The sequence below is a fragment of the Leptonotus elevatus genome, chromosome 1 (assembly GCF_054856555.1).
Source record: "Leptonotus elevatus isolate MCC_2025b chromosome 1, RoL_Lele_1.0, whole genome shotgun sequence".
In the NCBI taxonomy this organism is placed as follows: domain Eukaryota; kingdom Metazoa; phylum Chordata; class Actinopteri; order Syngnathiformes; family Syngnathidae; genus Leptonotus; species Leptonotus elevatus.
In genome coordinates this window covers 3,133,890-3,155,120 of record NC_141239.1, presented here as the reverse complement: position 1 = coordinate 3,155,120, position 21,231 = coordinate 3,133,890, and the positions used below count along the sequence as shown (strand labels likewise).

Genomic DNA, 21,231 nt, shown 5'->3' with positions numbered 1-21,231 from the left:
CGCAAAAAAAAACAGTTCTTGTTAACTGGAAAAATAAACAAACTCTGAATATCGACCAATGGTCTAACCTCCTCATAAATCACATTTTAATGGAAAAAATATCTGCCTCAAATAAAAACCAAATATCAAAATTTATAGAAACATGGTCTACGTATATAGAATATTTTAACCTAAACCTGGTTACTTAATTCTGCCTGTTAGCGAGAGCCACCGCATCGCGATAACTTACATTGATGTTTCTGTATTTGGCAATTTGTAACTAATGGTTGTGTTTTTATAGTCAGGAACCCAGTTGCTGCCAATCGAGGATCGAGCAGATTCACCTCCAATGGGCACTAAGGGTTAATATTCGGATTCACTGCATGCCAGTGGGTTAATTCTGTGGGTGCTGTCCCCCCCTGGCTGGGCGTGGGCGGGTCTGCCCCTCTGTTGGCTGCTGGGTGGCGGCTGCGTCTTGGCCGTTCCCTGGGTGTCTTGGGGGGGTGCTGCGTTGCGGGGTTCTCCCTGGTGTCCGGGGCGGCGCCGCTCCGGCGCGGTCCGTCGCTCTGGGCCCGGCGACGCGGTTCGGGAACTGTGGGCCGCCAGGGTGCCCCGTGGTTCCCTCTCCCCTCCCCCTTGCTGCCTCTCCCTCCTCGCCTCTCCCCGCCCGTCCTCTGCCTCCCTGTCCCTTATCCCTCGTCACCCTTCCTCCTCCTCTCCCCCTCTGTCTGCGGCCCTGCCGCTGCCCCTTGCCCTTCTTGTCGTCTCCTTCCCCCCTCCCTTCCCCCTCCCCTATACGCCTTCCTTCCTCTCCCCTGGGCCAGGGGTTCCATCCGTGGCCCGGGTCTCGGCGCCGGTTTGGTATTGTGCCCGCCCCGCTCCGGTGGACCTCCTGGCACCTCATGCGGGCCCCAGTATCCGGGGAGCGAGCCCTATCGCCCCGCCGGGCTGGTCCCATATGCCCGCCAGGGTCCCGGTGGGGTGGGTGGGGGTTTGGTGGGCGAGTGCGCCTCCTGCCCCCGTCCGGTTGGGGGGGGGGGGGGGGGCCCGCTTGTCGCTCCTCTTAACTCACTGCACAATACACTTTTATAGACATATAAGGCAAATAACACACTTTGGGAGGGGTGGGGTAGGGTGGAATCACCGTCTTCGCCCTACAACTTCCCTCCAATTTTAATGCACCACACAACTGTGTGTGTGTGTGTGTGTGGGGGGGGTGCTATCGGTTGGGGCAGACCGCAGTATAGAGCAGTGCTGCGGTCCCCTGTCCGTGTCCCCGCCGCGACGCCCCCCCCCCCCCCTCATTAATTTTTTTTTATGCACCACACACACACACACTTGTATATACACTGGGTGGGGTTCACATTCAAGGTTTAGGGGTTGAGTTCGCCAGTCGGCGAGCTGGCGGACTCAGTAAAAGGGGTTAGCTTTCACTAAGAACGCTGGAGTGACGACCGGGGCCTTTCCCCGCTGGGCCTGGGGTTCGGGGGTGCTCCCATCTCCCCTTCTGCCCTCGGTGTTCCGTCCCTCCACGTGGCGGGGGGTGGGGTGGGGTTGGGCGCAGGTGCCCTCTCCGCTTCGCTGTCCGGCCCCTCTTCGGCGCCGATGCCTGTGTGCGGGGGGTCCCCGGGGACTGGGGGTCGGGGGCTGTGGGGCTGCCGGTTGGTCGGGGTGGAGTCGGGGGGTGCTGGGGGTGGGTGGGTGTCTGGGGGCCTGGGGGCGGCTGGGGCTGGGTTGGGGTGGATGGCGGGGGTGGATGGGGGTCGTGGGGGGAGCGGGGGCTGTGTACCGGTGGGGTGCCTGGCGGGGCTGCAGTGCCCCGTCCTGCTGCGTTGGGTTGGGGGCGCGGGCCGTGTTGGGGTGGGGGGCGCTCCTGCTCCTGGATTTGCTCTCCGGCCGGTGGCCCTGGCGGGGCCCGGGAGTCGTCCTTTGACGCTGCCGTGGCCTGGGGGGCCCTGAGGTGTTGCGCTTGCTCTGTCCTGGCGGGGGTCGACGGCTCCCCTCTTTGGTGGAGATTTTCATGCATGCCAGATCCACCACACCAGCACCACGAAACTCAGACACAATCGGCTTCTTCCTCTGGTCGTTGAATTGGTGGAGGCTGGTGTCTGATCGCACTCTGCTTTGTCTGTCCTTCCTTCCTTTCCTCAGTCTCTCCTTTGGTCTCTTGAGGTCTCCCTGATTTGTTGGAATTTAGATGTTTCTGGGTTTGGTTAAGAACTCTGGTTGACGGCCCGGTGGGTGGTGTCTGGTCGGTGCTGGATTTCACTTTCCTTTCTTTTCTTTGGTCCTTCCTCGGGTCTCCTGACGGCGGTGTTCGGTTTAGGTGAACGGTATGGGATTTTTTTAATAGGTTTTTGGTGAACTAACGAATACACACACACTCGCACATACACGTACACATACTCACCCACATACAAAATAATAAAACAAAAAATAAAAAGAGCAATGTTGATGACATTACCGAATGAACAATACTGAGCTCTTTAAAAAAAGAAAAAAGAATTGTTAATGTTGGCAGTAATTTGGCAGAAGAAATCCCTGAGCCACAAAACAAATGTCAAATAGATAAGCACATTAAAAATAATTCATCCACTATGTGGCTTAATGCTGTTAATGATACAGAAGTATTAAATTACTAAAAAGTATTATAAAATATGTTGTGCAACCTTTCACATATATATGTAATTTGTCGTTTAAAGCGGTATATTTCAATCAAAAATGAAAATCGCAAAAGTTATTCCTATTCATAAAAATAGAGAAAGACACATATTCACTAATTATAGAGCAATATCACTGCTGCCACAGTTCTCAAAAATTCTCGAAAAATTCTTTTCATATCGACTGGGCGATTTTATTTTAAGCTTTTAAGTGAAAATCAAAATGGGTTTAGAGTAAAACGGACCACCTCAATGGCAGTCATGGAACTCGTAGAAACAATATCTACTAACATACATAATAAAACATTTAATGTTGGAATTTTTATAGATTAAAAAAAAAAGCATTTGATACTATAGATCATTCTATACTAATGAATGAATTAGAAAGATATGGCATAAGAGGTTTGGCATATAAATGGATGAAAAGTTATTTGGATAATAGATGTCAGTACTTACAGTTTAACAACATACAATCAAAACACTTGCAGATTACTCATGGAGTCCCCCAAGGGTCTGTGCTAGGCCCCAAATTATTTATATTGTATATAAATGATATCTGTTGTGTCTCAAAAATATTCAAAAGTGTCTTATTCGCCGATGACATAACTCTCTTAACTGTTCAGGAGAAAACCTGAAGCAGCTTCTGACTGCCGTGGAGAATAAATTGAACACATTAAAAAACTGGGTTGACTTAAATAAATTATTAAACTTAAACAAAACCAAGTTTATAGCTTTTGTTACTAGACAAACCACACAACAGGTCAAAATTATGGTAAATTCAATTGAAATCGAAAGAGTGTATGAAAATAAATTTTTGGGAGTAGTTATTGATGAAAAATGATGTTGGAAGTCACACATAGAAAATGTCAAAAGGAAAATGTCCAAAATGATAGGGATACTCTCTAAAACTAATCAGAAATCATTCTACACATGATATTGTTCATTATTATTACCATATCTGACCTATTGTGCGGAAATCTGGGGAAACGCATATAAAACAAATACCCATCCTGTTTTCAAATTGCAAAAAAGAGCCATAAGAATTATAAATCGATCAAAATATACAGAACCAACTCTCTTTTCTCTCAGTTCTCTATTTATTAAATCAAATACACTGAAATTTTACGACTTAGTTGAATTTAAAATAGTACAAATAATGTATAAAGTACACAACCATCTACTCTGCCACAGTACTCAGAAGCTGTTTGAAATGAGAGAGTCCTTAAAACATAAGTGTCTACAAAAAAAATCAAAACAAGAACAAATATTAAGCAAAGGTGTTCATTTGTGGAATGATTTTGGAACTGACCTGAAAAGATGTCAGTCACTTGCTGAATTAAAAAAAATGTTTAAAAGCAAAGTTCCAAAAAATTACTTACATCAGTCATGAGCTGTTAAAAATGTATATATGCTGTAATTTTATATGAGTTTATAGAGTTTATATAAGGTGTCGTTAGGCGTTGTGGAGGGTGAGTAATTCATTGAGGTTGGCCACCATGTACAAAGTGCAATATTGGCTAGGCATTCATTATCCTTTTGGTAGCTTGGAGCATGCTGATCTTTTTTATTTTATTTATTTATTTATTTTTGCCTATATTTGGTCCACAACAGCTGTCAATCATTGTTCAAGTTTGCCGTTTACTCAAAGTGGCAGATACGTTTTCTATCATGCCAAAATGGCTGCACTCAGACCATTTTGGGACGCGTGACGTCAACGTCAGGATCTCCATGTGCAGTGCTGCAATACTCCTGGTTGGGAAACACTGCATTAGACAACCTAATCCAAAATAGTGTTGAAGGCCAGATGTGACTGATGCGAGACAGACTAAGAGTTGGCCCCTCTGCATTGAGGAAACTAATATTCACAAAAGCAAAGACTTTTTTCAATTTCTTTTAAAGTAATATAATTTTATGTGCATGGCTGTACAGAGTACGGTAAAATCGTGTTTCTAAATAAAAATGCGCGGTTCAATTTGCAGATGGCGACATCTGTCGGTGACTTGATGACAGCGCTCCATACACGATCGAAGCTTCCAGCAGCCAATCATATCGCAGTGTGGGCGTGTCCTCGACTTCTCGCACGTCTGCTTTCGCTTCTTCACGACACCAGACGCCCTCCGCTAAATTATTCTTTCCGATTTGGTGCTGAACTGACTGCAGCCTCCACACAGGACGCCCATCACTACTTTGAAGGACTACAACATAATTTATTAAGTCTTTGTGGCCGGATCAACTCGTCTCGGTGCACGTTGAAGATTCGCGGCTTAGTTAGCTTAGCTTATTTTAGCTTGCTAGCCGCTAACAAGGAGGCACGTTTGGTAATCGCGACACATCGACAACGAGACATCAAGTGTGACTTTTTGGGCGTTATTGTGCCAACATGTGTGCAAGAACGACACCGAAGTACGAGGAGGAACTTTTTGGAGTAAAAGAAGAGAAGGAGCAACATCTTCGACTTCAACTGCTGGGCAATGTTTGCACGCAGCCTCGTGTTGTGCTACGCAGAGCAGGTTTGTACACTTCTTAGCTCGCCTACTTCGTGAAGAACTTGTTTCTATCGTTAAAATAATATCCATGTGTTTGTAGTTCAATAGAATCCTACAGAGCCCCAAAGGCTAGTGATGAATACATGGGTGTGAACTGAACTACGTAAACAGGCAGAACAAAAAAGGAGGAGTGGCTCTGTATGTTGATGAAGGATTAGAATACAAAAAAAGTGGAGAAGATGAATGCCATTATTCTGGAAATTTGTATGGAAAAAAGGGAAGAATATATTGGTTGGTTGTGTATACAGAGCTCCGGGGTCTGATATTGAATTATTTAATAATTGTAGGGAAATAATGTTTTCCAGCGATGAAAAAAAAACAAGGACGTGTTAGTTTGCAGGGATTTCAATTTGGATCTTTTAAATCCTAATAAGCATGAACTAACTGATGAATTTATCGATGTAATGTTTAGTATGAGTTTATTTCCTTTAATCACAAAACCAAGCAGGGTAACATCTTATTCTGCCAAACTAATTGATAATATATTTACTCACTGTATGGATAATACCTCGATTTGTGGATTACTTCTGAATGACATCAGTGGTCATCGGCCACTGTTTGTGAGGTATGATTGGAATTTTGTTATTGTCTGTGAATCTTAATGTGTTTAACTATAAAAGAATAAGAACAGAAGAATCTATTGACAGCTTAAGAAATGAATTACTGATAACAGAGAGAATAGTATACGAGGAGACTGACATTAACAAATCATATGAAACATTCCTGCGAATATTTAAAGCATTATTTGATAAGCATTGTCCAATAAAATGTTACGACCAGAAGAAAAGGTCCACAGAAAAAACATGGATCACGAAAGGGCTACAAAATGCATGCAAAAAAAAGAACACATTATACAGGAAATTCTTAAAATTAAGAACTGTAGAAGCAGAAAAGAAATATAAGATATACAAAAATAAGTTAATTAATATTATGAGAAAATCTAAGAAAGATTACTATAATTGGACAAGAATAAAACCAACAAAAGGGATATGGAACGTGTTATTATCTGGAATGGTTCAACAAAAAGTTATCCTGAATATTTTATTGAGGATAGCAAAACATAAATAATATGAATGATGTGGGTTTAATCGATTTTTTTGTAAGTGTGGGGCCCAAACTGGCAGAACAAATTGCAAACCTACAGCCGGAAGAAGGGTTGGGGAGGGTCGGGAGCTTTATTGATAGCAACCACAGCTCAATGTTTTTAAATCCTGCAACTGAAAAAGAGATTCTTGATATTGTTGGCAAATGCAAGGGCAACATTTCCACAGACTGGAACGACATTGATATGTTTTTGATTAAGAAAGTAATTGATGTAATTGTAAAGCCATTAACCTATATGTGTAATTTGTCCTTGTCATCGGGTGTATTCCCAGATCAAATGAAAACTGCCAAGATCGTCCCGATTTACAAAGCGGGAGACAGAAGTCAATTCACTAATTAAAGGCCGGTCTCTCTACTTTCTCAATTCTCAAACATTTTAGACATTTTTTTTGCAAATAGCCTAGATAATTTCATTGAAGAGTATGAATTGATAAATTACAGGTCAATATGGATTGAGACCAAAGAGGTCCACGTGGAAGAAATAACCAGTTCTCTGGACCCCCAAAAAATGTAGCAGGAGTATTTGTAGATTTAAAAAAGGCATTTGACACAATAGATCATCATGTACTAGTTAGGAAACTTGAAAAATATGGAATTAAAGGAGTTACACTCAACTGGCTGACAAATTAGCTATCTAATACATAATATTCACATGACGTCACCGACCCCCACCTTTCGACCCAGCGGACCTTTCGTGGGGCAAACGACTAGCAAGACAACGCAACCAAATGCTGAGCGCTCGCAAGTTACAAGTTACTTTGATTCATTCATTTGTTCATTCGTTCCGGATTTTCACGCACCGCTTCATAATGGTGCATAATTGGGCGAACAAAGATGTGAAATGAAACTTCTAAATAGTATTCACATGCCGTCATTTGCCCAACATTGTGTGCCGGTCCATGGAATGTCGAATGGGAACGGCAAAGAAGTGTCCGGAATTACAAAGATACTTCGGAAGGATTTCCAACCGACAAAGTCTACCAAAGTGTGTTCTAACCATTTTGATTAAGGTAAGTGTCATTGTAAGATGGTAAAAATGCTTTTACCATAATGCGATTGTGATCTATGTGAGCCGCTAGCCGTGGCTAGCTCTGGCTAAAAATAGATTTGTGGTCAAGACCTTCGATTTTGAGATCTCTCCAAATACCCTCCTTAAGGTCTCTTATTATTCTTTACCAGCTGCCCAAAAGTTGAAATTGTTGCTAAAGTGTACAAAAATAAGTGATGAATCAACAATAATGTTGTTGTTGTTGTTGTTTTCGTTGTAACATGCTAGCTAGCGCTAGTAGTTAGCGCGTTCAGGGAAACTAGCCACTTGTTTTAAAAAAAATAACCTGAGATTCTTCATCTCGAATTCACAATTGATAAATGCGACCAAAATGTTTTCCTATGTACATAAACTACATTTGTATGGTTTCGAAAATCTTAAAGTTTGTGCTATTTGCAGATGACAAACATTTTCTGTTCTGGAGACAACCTGCAGCAGATAGGTAGCTACTGTTAACATTTTTACTGTTTTTAATTTAGTTATAACTGTGTAGATGTGTGTGTAATTATGTTAACTTAATATAGCTCGATGAATAATGTTTTTGATTGTTTTCTTATCTTTCTCTCTTGCCTGGGAAAGAGAAAAATAATAAGTTTCTTTTCTATTATCTAAGGGAGTAGAGTTTGTAGGACTTTCTGTTCGGTCAAAGAAAGTCCAAGGACAAGCTGGTATACTGCTGTCGAAGTCTAATCTGATTTTGCACCTACGGGAACTTGATGGGGGGGGGGGGGGGGGCGATTTCCTGTGAACACTGTTTTTCAATAAATGTGCCGTGTGCTCGAGTTTGGGACGGATCACTGCTTGGGTGACTTCAATTGTGTTATCAGAAATTTCTGAATGAACCTCTTCACCAGAATCTCAACTTGGATTTATTGGAACACGTAAAAGAGTACAAAAATATAGTGTGCTCTAACACTAACAAAGAATTAAATCAACTTAAACATGGTTTGACCTAAACAAACTTTCATTAAATTTGAGTAAAAGCAAACTGATGTTGTTCAACCGTAAAATAAATACACAAATAATACTGAGGATTAATAACGTTCAAATTGAATGGGTTTATGAAAATACATTTCTGGGTGTGATTCTTGATGACAAAATCTGCTGGAAATCCCATATAAAACATGTTGGGGCAAAGGTAGCACGCACTGTTGGAGTTTTGGGAAAGACCAGACACATTAAATGAGAAAACAATGTATATTTTGTATTGTTGATTAATATTACTGTGTAGAAGTTTGGGGTAATTTCTACAAAACTACAATACAATCATTATGCACACTGCAAAAAAGCCATGAGAATAATAAATCATGCAGGGTACCTTGAATACACCAATAAGCTTTTTTTTTTTTATTGCGCACACTAGTTTAGGGATCTGTTAGATTTTAAAACTGGACAAATAATGTATGGGGCAAATAATAATATGCTGCCCGGCAACATACAAAAATGATGTACTTTATTTGAGAGGGAAATTGAAATTTAAACAAAATTATGCTGGCACAAAACTCAAAAGTATGTGCATTTCGATCTGTGGTGTGGTTTTGTGGAATGGTCTTGAGGAAAACATTGAAAGAAGTACAAGCATTTGTCAATTTAAGAAATTGTATAACGAAATCATTTTTGCTAAATATACTAGGGAGGAATAATAAAAACAGTGGTTGAGTACAATTTTTGTGAAGGCATTTAAGAATAATGAGTTAAAGTAATAAGTGAGGTATAATTGGGATAGGACGAGATGAGCAGTTGCTTCATCCTATTCCATTTCGAACAGAAAGTATTTTCCTTTGTTAAATGAGTTTCTTTGGAAGTCATTACTATTATTTATGGGGAGTGAAAACAGTTATATTTCATCCTTGTTTTGTGGAATAACTTTTGTTTTATTGTCATTTTTAAATGTTCAAAATAAAGTTGAGTGAAAATGGAGAAACCCAAAGCGTTCTGAACCACTGAATCAATCTGAAGTCATTTTGTTGAAATGGTTCAGTGGCTCGAAGCATCACAAACTTACATCAACTAGGCGGTGAGTTACCGGTCACGGGAAAATAACCACCGCAGATTGTTTATCTTGGCCAAACAATACGCGGCCGCTTCAGTATGATCTAACCACCGTCTGCTCTTTTTCCCTTTCTATAAGGAGTGCATCTAATCAAGAGTGCGAAAAAATACGGACAACCCGTAACAGTTGGCTGCTCTGCAAAAACAGTTATTAGAACAATCAATAAAATCTTAAACTATTTCTTGTGCTACTCAGCCAGCTTCTGGAATGGAATTGACTACATGTTGTTTTATGTCAGCGGCACATCAGTTTAGTAGGTATAGCATTAGCGTTTTAATGCCATTAGCGATGTTGAGAGGAATTTGTCCTAAAACCCTTAGTCAGGATTGATTGTTTTGTTTTCGTGCTACTACTAGCATTCTCTGCTAGCGACATGTCATGATTACGTGAAGAAGTGCAGACTTATAACCAGGGTTGGAAGGGTTGCTTTTAAGGGTCTCATATTATTCTTTCAACATTCTAAAATGCTTTTCAAATGTGTTAGGGTTGTGTCACTTGTGAAGCAACACCCTTCTCTCTCGAAGGGGCAGTGTTTTCTGTCATGGTAGTGATAGAAAACGTTCTTTGTTTTATTGCGTGTTAAAATAAAACTCAAAGTTGAGATCGGTGAAGAGGTTTTCTTGCAAGAGATCTTTATTCAGAAATTTCTGATGCCATGAAGGATCCTTACTGAATCAGCATCGGTTCCTAAATGTGCCCCCCTTCTGGGCTCATCCCAACTTATACAAAAATTAGTGTTTACAGAAAATAGTCTCCCCCTCCTGTCTCCTGTCCTTGTGGGAAGAGTGAAATACAAAAACAGATAATAAATCTTCAGCTCGTATCTTAGTCCACTCCAGATGTAGGAAAATAATTGGTCCCGGCACTTCTTGGACCGGATAATTTATGGACAGAAACTCTGCTTGCACTTTCAAACATATACTCCTTTAGATAAGAACAGAAACCTTATTAGACATTCCTTTCCCAGGGAATGGAACAAAGACACTATACATCGAATAACATTTGAATTAACTGTTTTCTTATTACTACACAGCTATAACTAAATTCAAAACGGTTAAAATATCAATTGAAACAGTAAAAAATGTTAACAATGTTAACAGTAGTCATGTGCTAATGTTGTGAATGGAAGCGACTGGCCATGGCAGCTGAAAAAAAGAAAAATACAGACATGTCTCTTACACTATTTCAATATGTGGAAAAGTGGCATAACGTTTTACAATAAGGAAAAGTCGCATAACGTTACTACAGAGACTATGTTGTAGCGTTAGTTTGTGATTGTTTAGGCAACGGTTCTTTTTGCTGTAACCGGCAAATCTCCCACAAACGTTATTTTGGCGTGCAATGTCTCACATTTGCCGTGAATGCTTGTAGACCTTTACAAGCGGTTATGAATAAAATGAATCTGCACATTTAGGCCACTGCACGCTCGCAATGAGCAAGCCGTTTCGCCGAGACCACTTAGCGCTCCCTTGAGTGAATCACAATCAATCTGGCTTGTGAGGTTAAGGTTAGAGGGCTCGAAGACTAAAAAAAACAAAACCCAGTGAAAATATAAAATAGATCAATAATATATATATCTATATATAGTTAGATAAGATCGAAGCAAAAGTAACTACATTAAAATATAAAGAAAGGTACATTAATATTAACTAAAATCTACATTTAAAAAACTTGTCTTGAGCCTGCTCTTAAAATCTTGAACGTTCTTTGGGGCCCTGAGTTCCTCCGGCAGACTGTTCCAAAGGCGAGCGAAGGCTGTAGCACTGAAAGGACGCCGTGAGTGTACTCGTTTTTCAACATTTTGCCACGTTACGACCACAAAAACAAATGTATTTATTGAAATTTTATCTGAACGATGAACACAAAGTAGCACACAATCATGAAGTGGAACAAAATGTAGATTTTATTAACAAACTTGTTGTACAATCCCCCCCTGAAAATTAGGGCAATTACAGCTTCAAGTCTTTTGGGGTTTGTCCCGTCGGGAGGCTGAAATGTTTGCCCATTCCTCCTTGCAAAACAGCTCCAGCTCAGCTAGGTTAGATGGAGAGCGTTTGTGAAACACAATCTTAAGAATAATTGTTGATTTTTTTGGTTGCTCAATGAATATTTGCTGATTTTTTTTTTCTATCTCCTCTCCGCCGCCCTGCAACTACGTTTAAGGTTCTTTACTTCCTCATTTCTCCTTGGATCCATGGACCTTGGGTCTATGTTTTTTGTTGTCACTGGGGCAAGTGACAAGTGCCAGTTGTAGTTTTTTAAATGGTCAAGAATAAAATCACAGAGGGGGCAGGTAAGACAAGTGGAGGATATTTGTTTAAAACCTAGATTTATTTGGAGATATATTATATTATATTATATTATATTATATTATATTATATTATATTATATTATATTATATTATATTATATTATATTATATTATATTATATTATATTATATTATATTATATTATATTATATTATATTGACTCTCTGGGCTTTGAGAGATGAGATTGGCACGCCTTAAAAGTCAATTCAGTTCTGACGGTGCAACCCCCCCCCCCCCAATGGTCCGGTTCGATTTGGGTTTCTGATGCATCGTACCGTGTGCGATAGGCCCAAGTCAAGGTGCTGCTGTCGAAACAATAATACACATCAACTCACGCTTGTCTTCTTGTGTCTTGCAGACGTCGGTGAGGAATATCTTCGTCCTGACGAACAGGAAGTGAAGTCTCCTCATGTTAAAAAGGAGGAGGAGCATCCTTACATCAAAGAGGAAGAAAAGCCTCTTTTTGTCAAAGAGGAGGAGGTTGAGGATGATGTCACCAAGTCACCACTGATCTTCGCCCCTTTAAAGAGTGAAGATGACGTCAAGAGTGAGTGTGAGGAGGACAGAGGGGCGGAGCTTCCAAGCAGCAACTCAACTCCTCAACACATGACGACAGAAGGTGATGCAAACCACTGGCGACCACCGCAAGCACAAAGTAATGACATAAGGTCTAAAGATAGGCCGATGTGTTTTTTTCACCCGCTCCTCCGATGAATATGCATTGGACTCGGGGTACTCTCTATCGTCCGGTTGTGCTCCGCGTTTTCCAGCGTTAGCATCGCTAGCCGGTGAGGCTTTATGACGTGACCATCGTCGCGCGTCAACGCAAATGTTCTCAGTGTGCGAAAACATTCAGTTCAAAAGGGAGTTTGAAAGTTCACCTGAGAAAACACACTGGAGAAAAACCTTTTTCCTGCTCAGACTGTGGCAAAAGCTTTTCTTATAAGTCACATTTAACAAGCCACACGAGAAAACACACCGGAGAAAAACCTTTTTCCTGCTCAGACTGCGGCAAACACTTCTCACTAAAGTCAGATTTAACAAAACACACAAGAAGACACACTGGAGAGAAACCTTTTTCCTGCTCAGACTGCAGCAAAAGCTTCTCTCAGAAGTCCGCTTTAACAAAACACACAAGAAAACACACTGGAGAAAAACCTTTTTCCTGCCCAGACTGTGGCAAAAGCTTCTCTGACAAGAGTACTTTAACAAAACACAAAATAACCCACACTGGAGAGAAACCTTTTTCCTGCTCAGACTGTGGCAAAAGCTTCTATGACAAGAGTACTTTAACAATACACAAAAGAACACACACTGGAGAGAAACCTTTTTCCTGCTCAGACTGTGGCAAAAGCTTCAATAACAAGTTCTCTTTAACAATACACACAAGAAAACACACTGGAGAAAAACCTTTTTCCTGCCCAGACTGTGGCAAAAGCTTCTATGACAAGGGAACTTTAACAAAACACAAAATAACCCACACTGGAGAGAAACCTTTTTCCTGCTCAGACTGTGGCAAAAGCTTCTATGACAAGAGAACTTTAACAATACACAAAAGAACACACACTGGAGAAAAACCATTTACCTGCTCAGACTGTGGCAAAAGCTTCTCTCGTAAGTTAGCTTTAACAAGACACACAAAAAAGCACAATGGAGAAAAACCTTTTTCCTGCCCAGACTGTGGCAAAAGCTTCTCTCATAAGTCAGCTTTAACAAACCACACAAGAAAACACACTGGAGAAAAAACATTTACCTGCTCAGACTGCGGCAAAAGCTTCTCTCGTAAGTCAGCTTTAACAAGACACACAAAAAAGCACACTGGAGAAAAACCTTTTTCCTGCCCAGACTGTGGCAAAAGCTTCTATGACAAGAGAACTTTAACAATACACAAAAGAACACACACTGAAGAGAAACCTTTTACCTGCTCAGACTGTGGCAAAAGCTTCTCTCATAAGTCAACTTTAACAAGACACACAAAAAAGCACACTGGAGAAAAACCTTTTTCCTGCCCAGACTGTGGCAAAAGCTTCTCTCAGAAGGGACATTTAAAAATACACAAAAGAACACACACTGGAGAAAACCCTTTTTCCTGCCCAGACTGTGGCAAAAGCTTTTCTCATAAGTCACATTTAACAAGCCACATGAGAAAACACACCGGAGAAAAACCTTTTTCCTGCCCAGACTGTGGCCAAAGCTTCTCTGACAAGGGAACTTTAACAAAACACAAAATAACCCACACTGGAGAAAACCCTTTTTCCTGCCCAGACTGTGGCAAAAGCTTCTCTGACAAGGGAAATTTAACAAGACATACAAAAACCCACACTGGAGAAAAACATTTTTCTTGCTCAGACTGTGGAAAAAGCTTCTCTCAGAAGTCAGCTTTAACAAACCACACAAAAAAGCACACTGGAGAAAAACCTTTTTCCTGCCCAGACTGCGGCAAACACTTCTCACGAAAGTCAGTTTTAAAAATACACACAAGAACCCACACTGGAGAAAAACCTTTTTCCTGCTCAGACTGCGGCAAACACTTCTCACGAAAGTCAGTTTTAAAAATACACACAAGAACCCACACTGGAGAAAAACCTTTTTCCTGCCCAGACTGTGGCCAAAGCTTCTCTGACAAGGGAACTTTAAAAAGCCACTCAAGAACACATGCTGGGAAGAAACCATTTAGTTGCAGTGTTTGTGCTAAAAGATTCTCTAGTAAAAAGCTTGTTGAGACACACAAGTGTGCTGGTGAGAAAAGCAGCGATCTTTAAAGCTTAAAAAGATGAAGGGAGTGAGTCTGGTGTGCTGTAAAAGTGTAAATGATTTTGAATAAAATAGAGAGGGAGGAACGCCAATGTATGCTTTAGTAATATTGTAAGCTACTTTTGTTTTCTCTGCTTTGCTTCCGAATGTCGTTAACGGTTGTGTTTGTTGACGTTTGTAGGTGTTGTGTATTTGCTTATGTGAAGCACATTGAGTTGCCTTGTGTATGAAATAGAAATAAAATATAGAAGAAAAAGCCACCTTGCCATTTTCCCAAATTAGCGTGGAAAATACCTTCAGGGACACACAAAGCCAGATGTGCAGTATGGCCACGTTCGGAGTGTTTTAAGTCTCGGCTTAAGACCCACTTTTATTCCTTGGCTTTTAGTTCAGCATGAATTGTGTGGTCCGCGTGGTTTTTTATTTAATTTTATTATTATTTCATTTTTATTATTATTTTTGGGGGGGTTTAAATATATATATATTTTTGTATTTATTCCTTTATTTTACTTATTGTATTTTAGTAATTTATTGACTTTTTTAAAATTATTGTTGGTTTTTACTAGATTTCATGTGTATTTGGATCTCAATGTGCAGCACTTTGGAAACACTTGTTTATAAAATGTGCTACAGACAAAGCGGATTGGATTAGAATAAAAGTGATCACGTTACGTAAACCGGCAGTACAATGCAAATGCAATACATTTGTACTTCTGAGCATTAGGGGAGCGTAAGATATGATAAGTGTGCTCGACTCGAAGTGCAATGGCGTGTCATCACTAACCTTTATTAGAAGGTAAGTGTTGCATTCAAACCTTGCAGCAGGAATTTGTGAAAGCCACAGATGACGAAACTGGCCAAAAGTACAAATATTGCATATATCAGTAATATATCAGATACTGCATCAAATGTTTGCTACTAGCTAATGCCAGTACTAGAGCAATAAATTAAACTCATAACATGTGATGGTTAAATCGCATCCCTGATAATAAACGTTCAGTTTACGGTACCTCAAAATGCTTGTTCATCTTGATGGCAAATTTTTAATCTGCACATTCATCACAATAAATCCAATTTAAACTTTACATATCGGGAACAACAGACTGAAAAAGGGAATAATGAGACCTCGCAGTTTTATGTCTTTCTAACTGCAGCAAAAATGGCGACATCTGTCGATGACTTGATGACAGTGCTTGCTCCCAAGCCGACAATCTCCAGCAGCCAATCATATCGCAGCGGGGGCGTGTCCTGCCTGACTTCCGACGCAGATCTACTTTCGTTTCTTCACGTAACCAGACTTCCTCCGCTAAATCATTCTTTTCGATTCCGTGCTGAACCGACTACAACCTCCAAACAGGACGTTAATCCCTACTTTGATGGACTACGACACCATTGATCAAATCTCAGCGTGTGAATGAACTCGTTTCGGTGCGCGTTGATGCTTCTTGCCCTACTTAGCTTAGCTTAGCTCAGTTTAAATCGCTAGCTGCTAGCAAAGAGAAGCACATAACACGTCGTCAAGAAGAGATCAAGTGTGACTTTGTTGGCATTATTGTGCTAAAATGTTTGCAAAAACGGCACCAAAGTACGAGGAGGAATTATTTGGAGTAGAAGAAGAGAACGAGCAACATCTTGAAATGCTGGACGATGTTTGCGAGGAGCCTCGACTTGTGCTACACACAGCAGGTTTGTACACTTCTTACTCTCCCTTGCTTAGCACTGGGACTACTATATAGCGTTAAAAATATCAAAATGCAGTCCTCATTACTGTACACAGTAAAATAATTCCAGCCATTATGTTATTGTAACTTAAGTGCATACTACGTTTTCACACATCAATACGTTTTCAATTGATAACATATGATCAAATGTGAATAACTCTTTGAAGTGAGTTTTACAACAAAATACAATTTGAATATGTTAACTTGACTCTATGTGCTAAGCTTAAAAGTAGAAGCCGCATCTTGTAGCCACAAAGCCATGTTAATGCAACACACATATCGTGCCTGAAAGTTACATTTGTTATATATAGAATATGATATATCCTTCAAGCAATCAATCAATCAAAACTTTATTCATAACACACACACACACAATAGAATATATGAATGCATAAATGGCTGGCTACAGATCAGGAGAGGAGACATCACAATATGCTTTGCTAGAATAACTGTGCCTTTTATTCCCCGCAAACAGCAATAAACACTTTTATACTGTGCTAGAATAATTGTAAGTTTTATTCCCCGCAGACAGTCATCAATGCCTGTGCTTTGCTCGAATGATTGTACCTTTTATTCCCCGCAAACAGCAATCAATACACTAGAACGTTAAGCAGCATAATATGATCATCATCAGCGCTTACCTTGACACTAGACCGGGGAGCCTACGGTCCGGGTGAAGCGAGCTGCAACAACGGCTGGGCAATCGTACGTGTTCCACAGCGGACTCCGTCCGGACCGTGTGCCGCTCCGTCTTTTATTCGTTAGCAAAAAGTTGTGAGCGTGAGAAACCGGGCTGTCCAAGCCCTCTCCCAGACACTCTCGAAAACATGTTTGCGAAGCAGGGAAGGCTGTAGTATAAACAAGGTATTCACTCCCAGGCTGATTCCGCCCTTTATTCACAAATTGTTGGGCACCTGGATTCGTACAACAGTTCAGGACAACAACATATCCTTATATAAGAGGTTACATGAGGACATATCAAACCATGGTTATTTTCCCTTCAAACTCCCTTGAGTGAATCACAATCAATCTAGCTTGTGAGGTTAAGGTAAGAGGGCTCAAAGACTAAAAAAAAAAAAAACAGTGAAAATATCAAATAGATCAATAATATATATATATATATATATATATATATATATATATATATAGTTAGATAAGATCGAAGCAAAAGTAACTTCATTTAAATATAAAGAAAGGTACATTAACTCTTTGACTGACAGACGTTTTCAGAAAAGGGATTCTGTGAGTGCCAGCCGATTTAAGCATTTTGACTGATCTTTCAAGGTCCATAGAATATTTTCTGTTTGTACTATGGAAACACACATACTACCAAATGAAAGATTGAACTCTCATCTTTCATCAGAAAAAAAAGTTTGTTTCTACCTTATTGCGTTCTTCAGTAATCAACAATAGAATATGGTTAGTTTCATCCAAATGCTCTTGTTTTGGACCAAAATACGGAGAAATCAAGCTTTTAGTGAAACTATATTATAGTGAAATTTACACTTCTTTTTGTCCATGAATGATGCCACAAACACCTAAACAGTGCTTTACTTCTATAACACACTACCAACAAGAATGAAAAAGTGTTTTTTGATAGCAAAATACGTTTATTTACATTCAACAGTGTAACAATTTGACTAAACTATTTACAAATGTGTGCAACTATGGTACTATTTACAATTATGTTGGATGTTTCAACGACAGTTTTTCTTTTTGTGTAACACTCCCCTGCGTGCAAGGAGACGCAACAGGATTTGCACAACACATTAGTTTCACTGCGATTGCCTCTTCGCGTGCAGAAGCTACACTTTCTTGCCGGCCGTTTTTTCCGGGGAATAGCAAGTATATACTGCAGTGTGTGTTGCCATCAAGTCTACTATCAGGATCATGCTACGGTTACGTTACGGTGGTGTTACGTCTGGCTTCCTCATGTCCTTCGGTTCCTATACCGGGTGGTAAGAGATGTTCTGATCCATCTTATCCACTCCATTCATGGTGGCATCGTAGTCCAGAACCAGTGTCTTCTCCGTGATCAGACTGTACCCGCTCCTCCGATGAATATGCATTGGACTCGGGGTACTCTCCATCGTCCGGTTGTGCTCCGCGTTTTCCAGCGTTAGCATCGCTAGCCGGTGAGGCTTTATGACGTGACCATCGTCGCGCGTCAACGCTTCCAACTTCTGCGTTTTGTTTTCGTGCTACTACTAGCATTCTCTGCTAGCGACATGTCATGATTACGTGAAGAAGTGCAGACTTATAACCAGGGTTGGAAGGGTTGCTTTTAAGGGTCTCATATTATTCTTTCAACATTCTAAAATACTTCTCAAATGTGTAAAAGACATGTCTGTGACATGCATTCATCAAAATTGACTTTGGATCTAATATTTTTGCTGTCCCTCAATCAGCCAAAAAAACACTCTGTTCAAAACAGCCTGTTTTAGGGGTGTGTCACTTTTATGTAAATAGCTGCACCAGGCCATGTCTAAGCCACACCCTTCTCTCTCGAAGGGGCAGTGGTTTCTGTCATGGTAGTGATAGAAAACGTTCTTTGTTTTCTTGCGTGTTAAAATAAAACTCAAAGTTGAGATCGGTGAAGAGGTTTTCTTGCAAGAGATTTTTATTCAGAAATTTCTGATGCCATGAAGGATCCTTACTGAATCAGCATCGGTTCCTAAATGTGCCCCCCTTCTGGGCTCATCCCAACTTATACAAAAATTAGTGTTTACAGAAAATAGTCTCCCCCTCCTGTCTCCTGTCCTTGTGGGAAGAGTGAAATACAAAAACAGATAATAAATCTTCAGCTCGTATCTTAGTCCACTCCAGATGTAGGAAAATAATTGGTCCCGGCACTTCTTGGACCGGATAATTTATGGACAGAAACTCTTCTTGCACTTTCAAACATATACTCCTTTAGATAAGAACAGAAACCTTATTAGACATTCCTTTCCCAGGGAATGGAACAAAGACACTTTACATCGAATAACATTTGAATTAACTGTTTTCTTATTACTACACAGCTATAACTAAATTCAAAACGGTTAAAATATCAATTGAAACAGTAAAAAATGTTAACAATGTTAACAGTAGCCATGTGCTAATGTTGTGAATGGAAGCGACTGGCCATGGCAGTAGAAGAAAAGAAAAATACAGACATGTCTCTTACACATTTGAGAACTATTTCAATATGTGGAAAAGTGGCATAACGTTTTACCATAAGGAAAAGTCGCATAACGTTACTACAGAGACTATGTTGTAGCGTTAGTTTGTGATTGTTTAGGCAACGGTTATTTTTGCCGTAACCGGCAAATCTCCCACAAACGTTATTTTGGCGTGCAATGTCTCAGATTTGCCGTGAATGCTTCTAGACATTTACAAGCGGTTATGAATAAAACAAATGTGCACATTTAGGCCGTTTCGCCGAGACCGCTTAGCGGCCGGTTAGAAACAATAATACACAACATCAAGGCGCGCTAGAGATTTGACTTAACTCGACCAAATGTATGTTTGCCTTCTTGTGTCCCGCAGACGTTGGTGAGAAATGTCTTCGTCCTGAGGAACAGGTGGTGAAGTCTCCTCATGTGAAACAGGAGGAAGAAGAGCATCCTTACATCAAAGAGGAAGAAAAGCCCCTTTTCGTCAAAGAGGAGGAGTTTGAGGATGATGTCACCAGGACACCACTGACCTTTGCCCCTTTTAAGAGTAAAGATGAAGTCATGGGTGAGAGTGAGGAGGACAGAGGGGCGGAGCCTCCAAGCAGCAGCTCAACTCCTCAACACATGGAGACAGAAGGTGATGCAGACCAATGGGGATCATCACTAGCACAAAGTGATGACATAAGGTCACAGTCTACTGACACTGACGATGATGAATACGCTAAAGGTGATCATGCTGACAACAACCGCTGCAAATGTTCTCAGTGTGCGAAAACATTCAGTTCAAAAGGGAATTTGAAAGTTCACCTGAGAAAACACACTGGAGAAAAAGCTTTTTCCTGCCCAGACTGTGGCAAAAGCTTCTCTCAGAAGGGAATTTTAACAAAACACACAAGAACCCACACTGGAGAAAAACCTTTTTCCTGCTCAGACTGTGGCAAAAGCTTCTCTTTCAAGGGACATTTAAAAATACACAAAAGAACACACACTGGAGAAAAACCTTTTTCTTGCCCAGACTGTGGCAAAAGCTTTTCTCATAAGTCACATTTAACAATACACAAAATAACACACACTGGAGAGAAACCTTTTTCCTGCTCAGACTGCGGCAAAAGCTTCTCTCAGAAGGGATATTTAACAAAACACACAAGAACCCACACTGGAGAAAAACCTTTTTCTTGCCCAGACTGTGGCAAAAGCTTCTCTAACAAGGCACATTTAACAATACACAAAATAACACACACTGGAGAAAAACCTTTTTCTTGCCCAGACTGTGGCAAAAGCTTTTCTCATAAGTCACATTTAACAATACACAAAATAACACACACTGGAGAGAAACCTTTTTCCTGCTCAGACTGCGGCAAAAGCTTCTCTCAGAAGGGATATTTAACAAAACACACAAGAACCCACACTGGAGAAAAACCTTTTTCTTGCCCAGACTGTGGCAAAAGCTTCTCTCAGAAGGGATATTTAACAAAACACACAAGAACCCACACTGGAGAAAAACCTTTTTCCTGCCCAGACTGTGGCAAAAGCTTTTCTCATAAGTCACATTTAACAATACACACAAGAACCCATACTGGAGAAAAACCTTTTTCCTGCCCAGACTGTGGCAAAAGCTTCTGTGAAAAGGGACAATTAAAAAGCCACTCAAGAACACATGCTGGGAAGAAACCATTTAGTTGCAGTGTTTGTGCTAAAAGATTCTCTAGTAAAAAGCTTGTTGAGACACACAAGTGTGCTGGTGAGAAAAGCAGCGATCTTTAAAGCTTAAAAAGATGAAGGGAGTGAGTCTGGTGTGCTGTAAAAGTGTAAATGATTTTGAATAAAATAGAGAGGGAGGAAATAAGTGATCCCGCTTATTTAAAAAATGTTCAGACTTAGAAATTAATAAGTCTTTGATTT

General features: G+C 40.5%; 2 protein-coding genes across 2 annotated transcripts; both read left to right on the top strand.

The window, feature by feature from the left end:
• Nucleotides 1–5,019: 5,019 nt before the first annotated feature.
• Nucleotides 5,020–15,745, top strand: LOC147180364 (uncharacterized). Its single transcript, XM_086084257.1, has 5 exons — nucleotides 5,020–5,149; nucleotides 12,058–12,170; nucleotides 12,536–13,065; nucleotides 13,642–14,383; nucleotides 15,722–15,745. The coding sequence occupies exons 1-5, from the start codon at nucleotides 5,020–5,022 to the stop codon at nucleotides 15,743–15,745; spliced, it is 1,539 nt and encodes a 512-aa protein (XP_085940383.1).
• A 270-nt stretch (nucleotides 15,746–16,015) lies between these two features.
• LOC147180363 (uncharacterized) lies at nucleotides 16,016–21,093 on the top strand. Its single transcript, XM_086084126.1, has 3 exons — nucleotides 16,016–16,139; nucleotides 19,703–20,538; nucleotides 20,623–21,093. The coding sequence occupies exons 1-3, from the start codon at nucleotides 16,016–16,018 to the stop codon at nucleotides 21,091–21,093; spliced, it is 1,431 nt and encodes a 476-aa protein (XP_085940252.1).
• The last annotated feature ends 138 nt before the right edge of the window (nucleotides 21,094–21,231 follow it).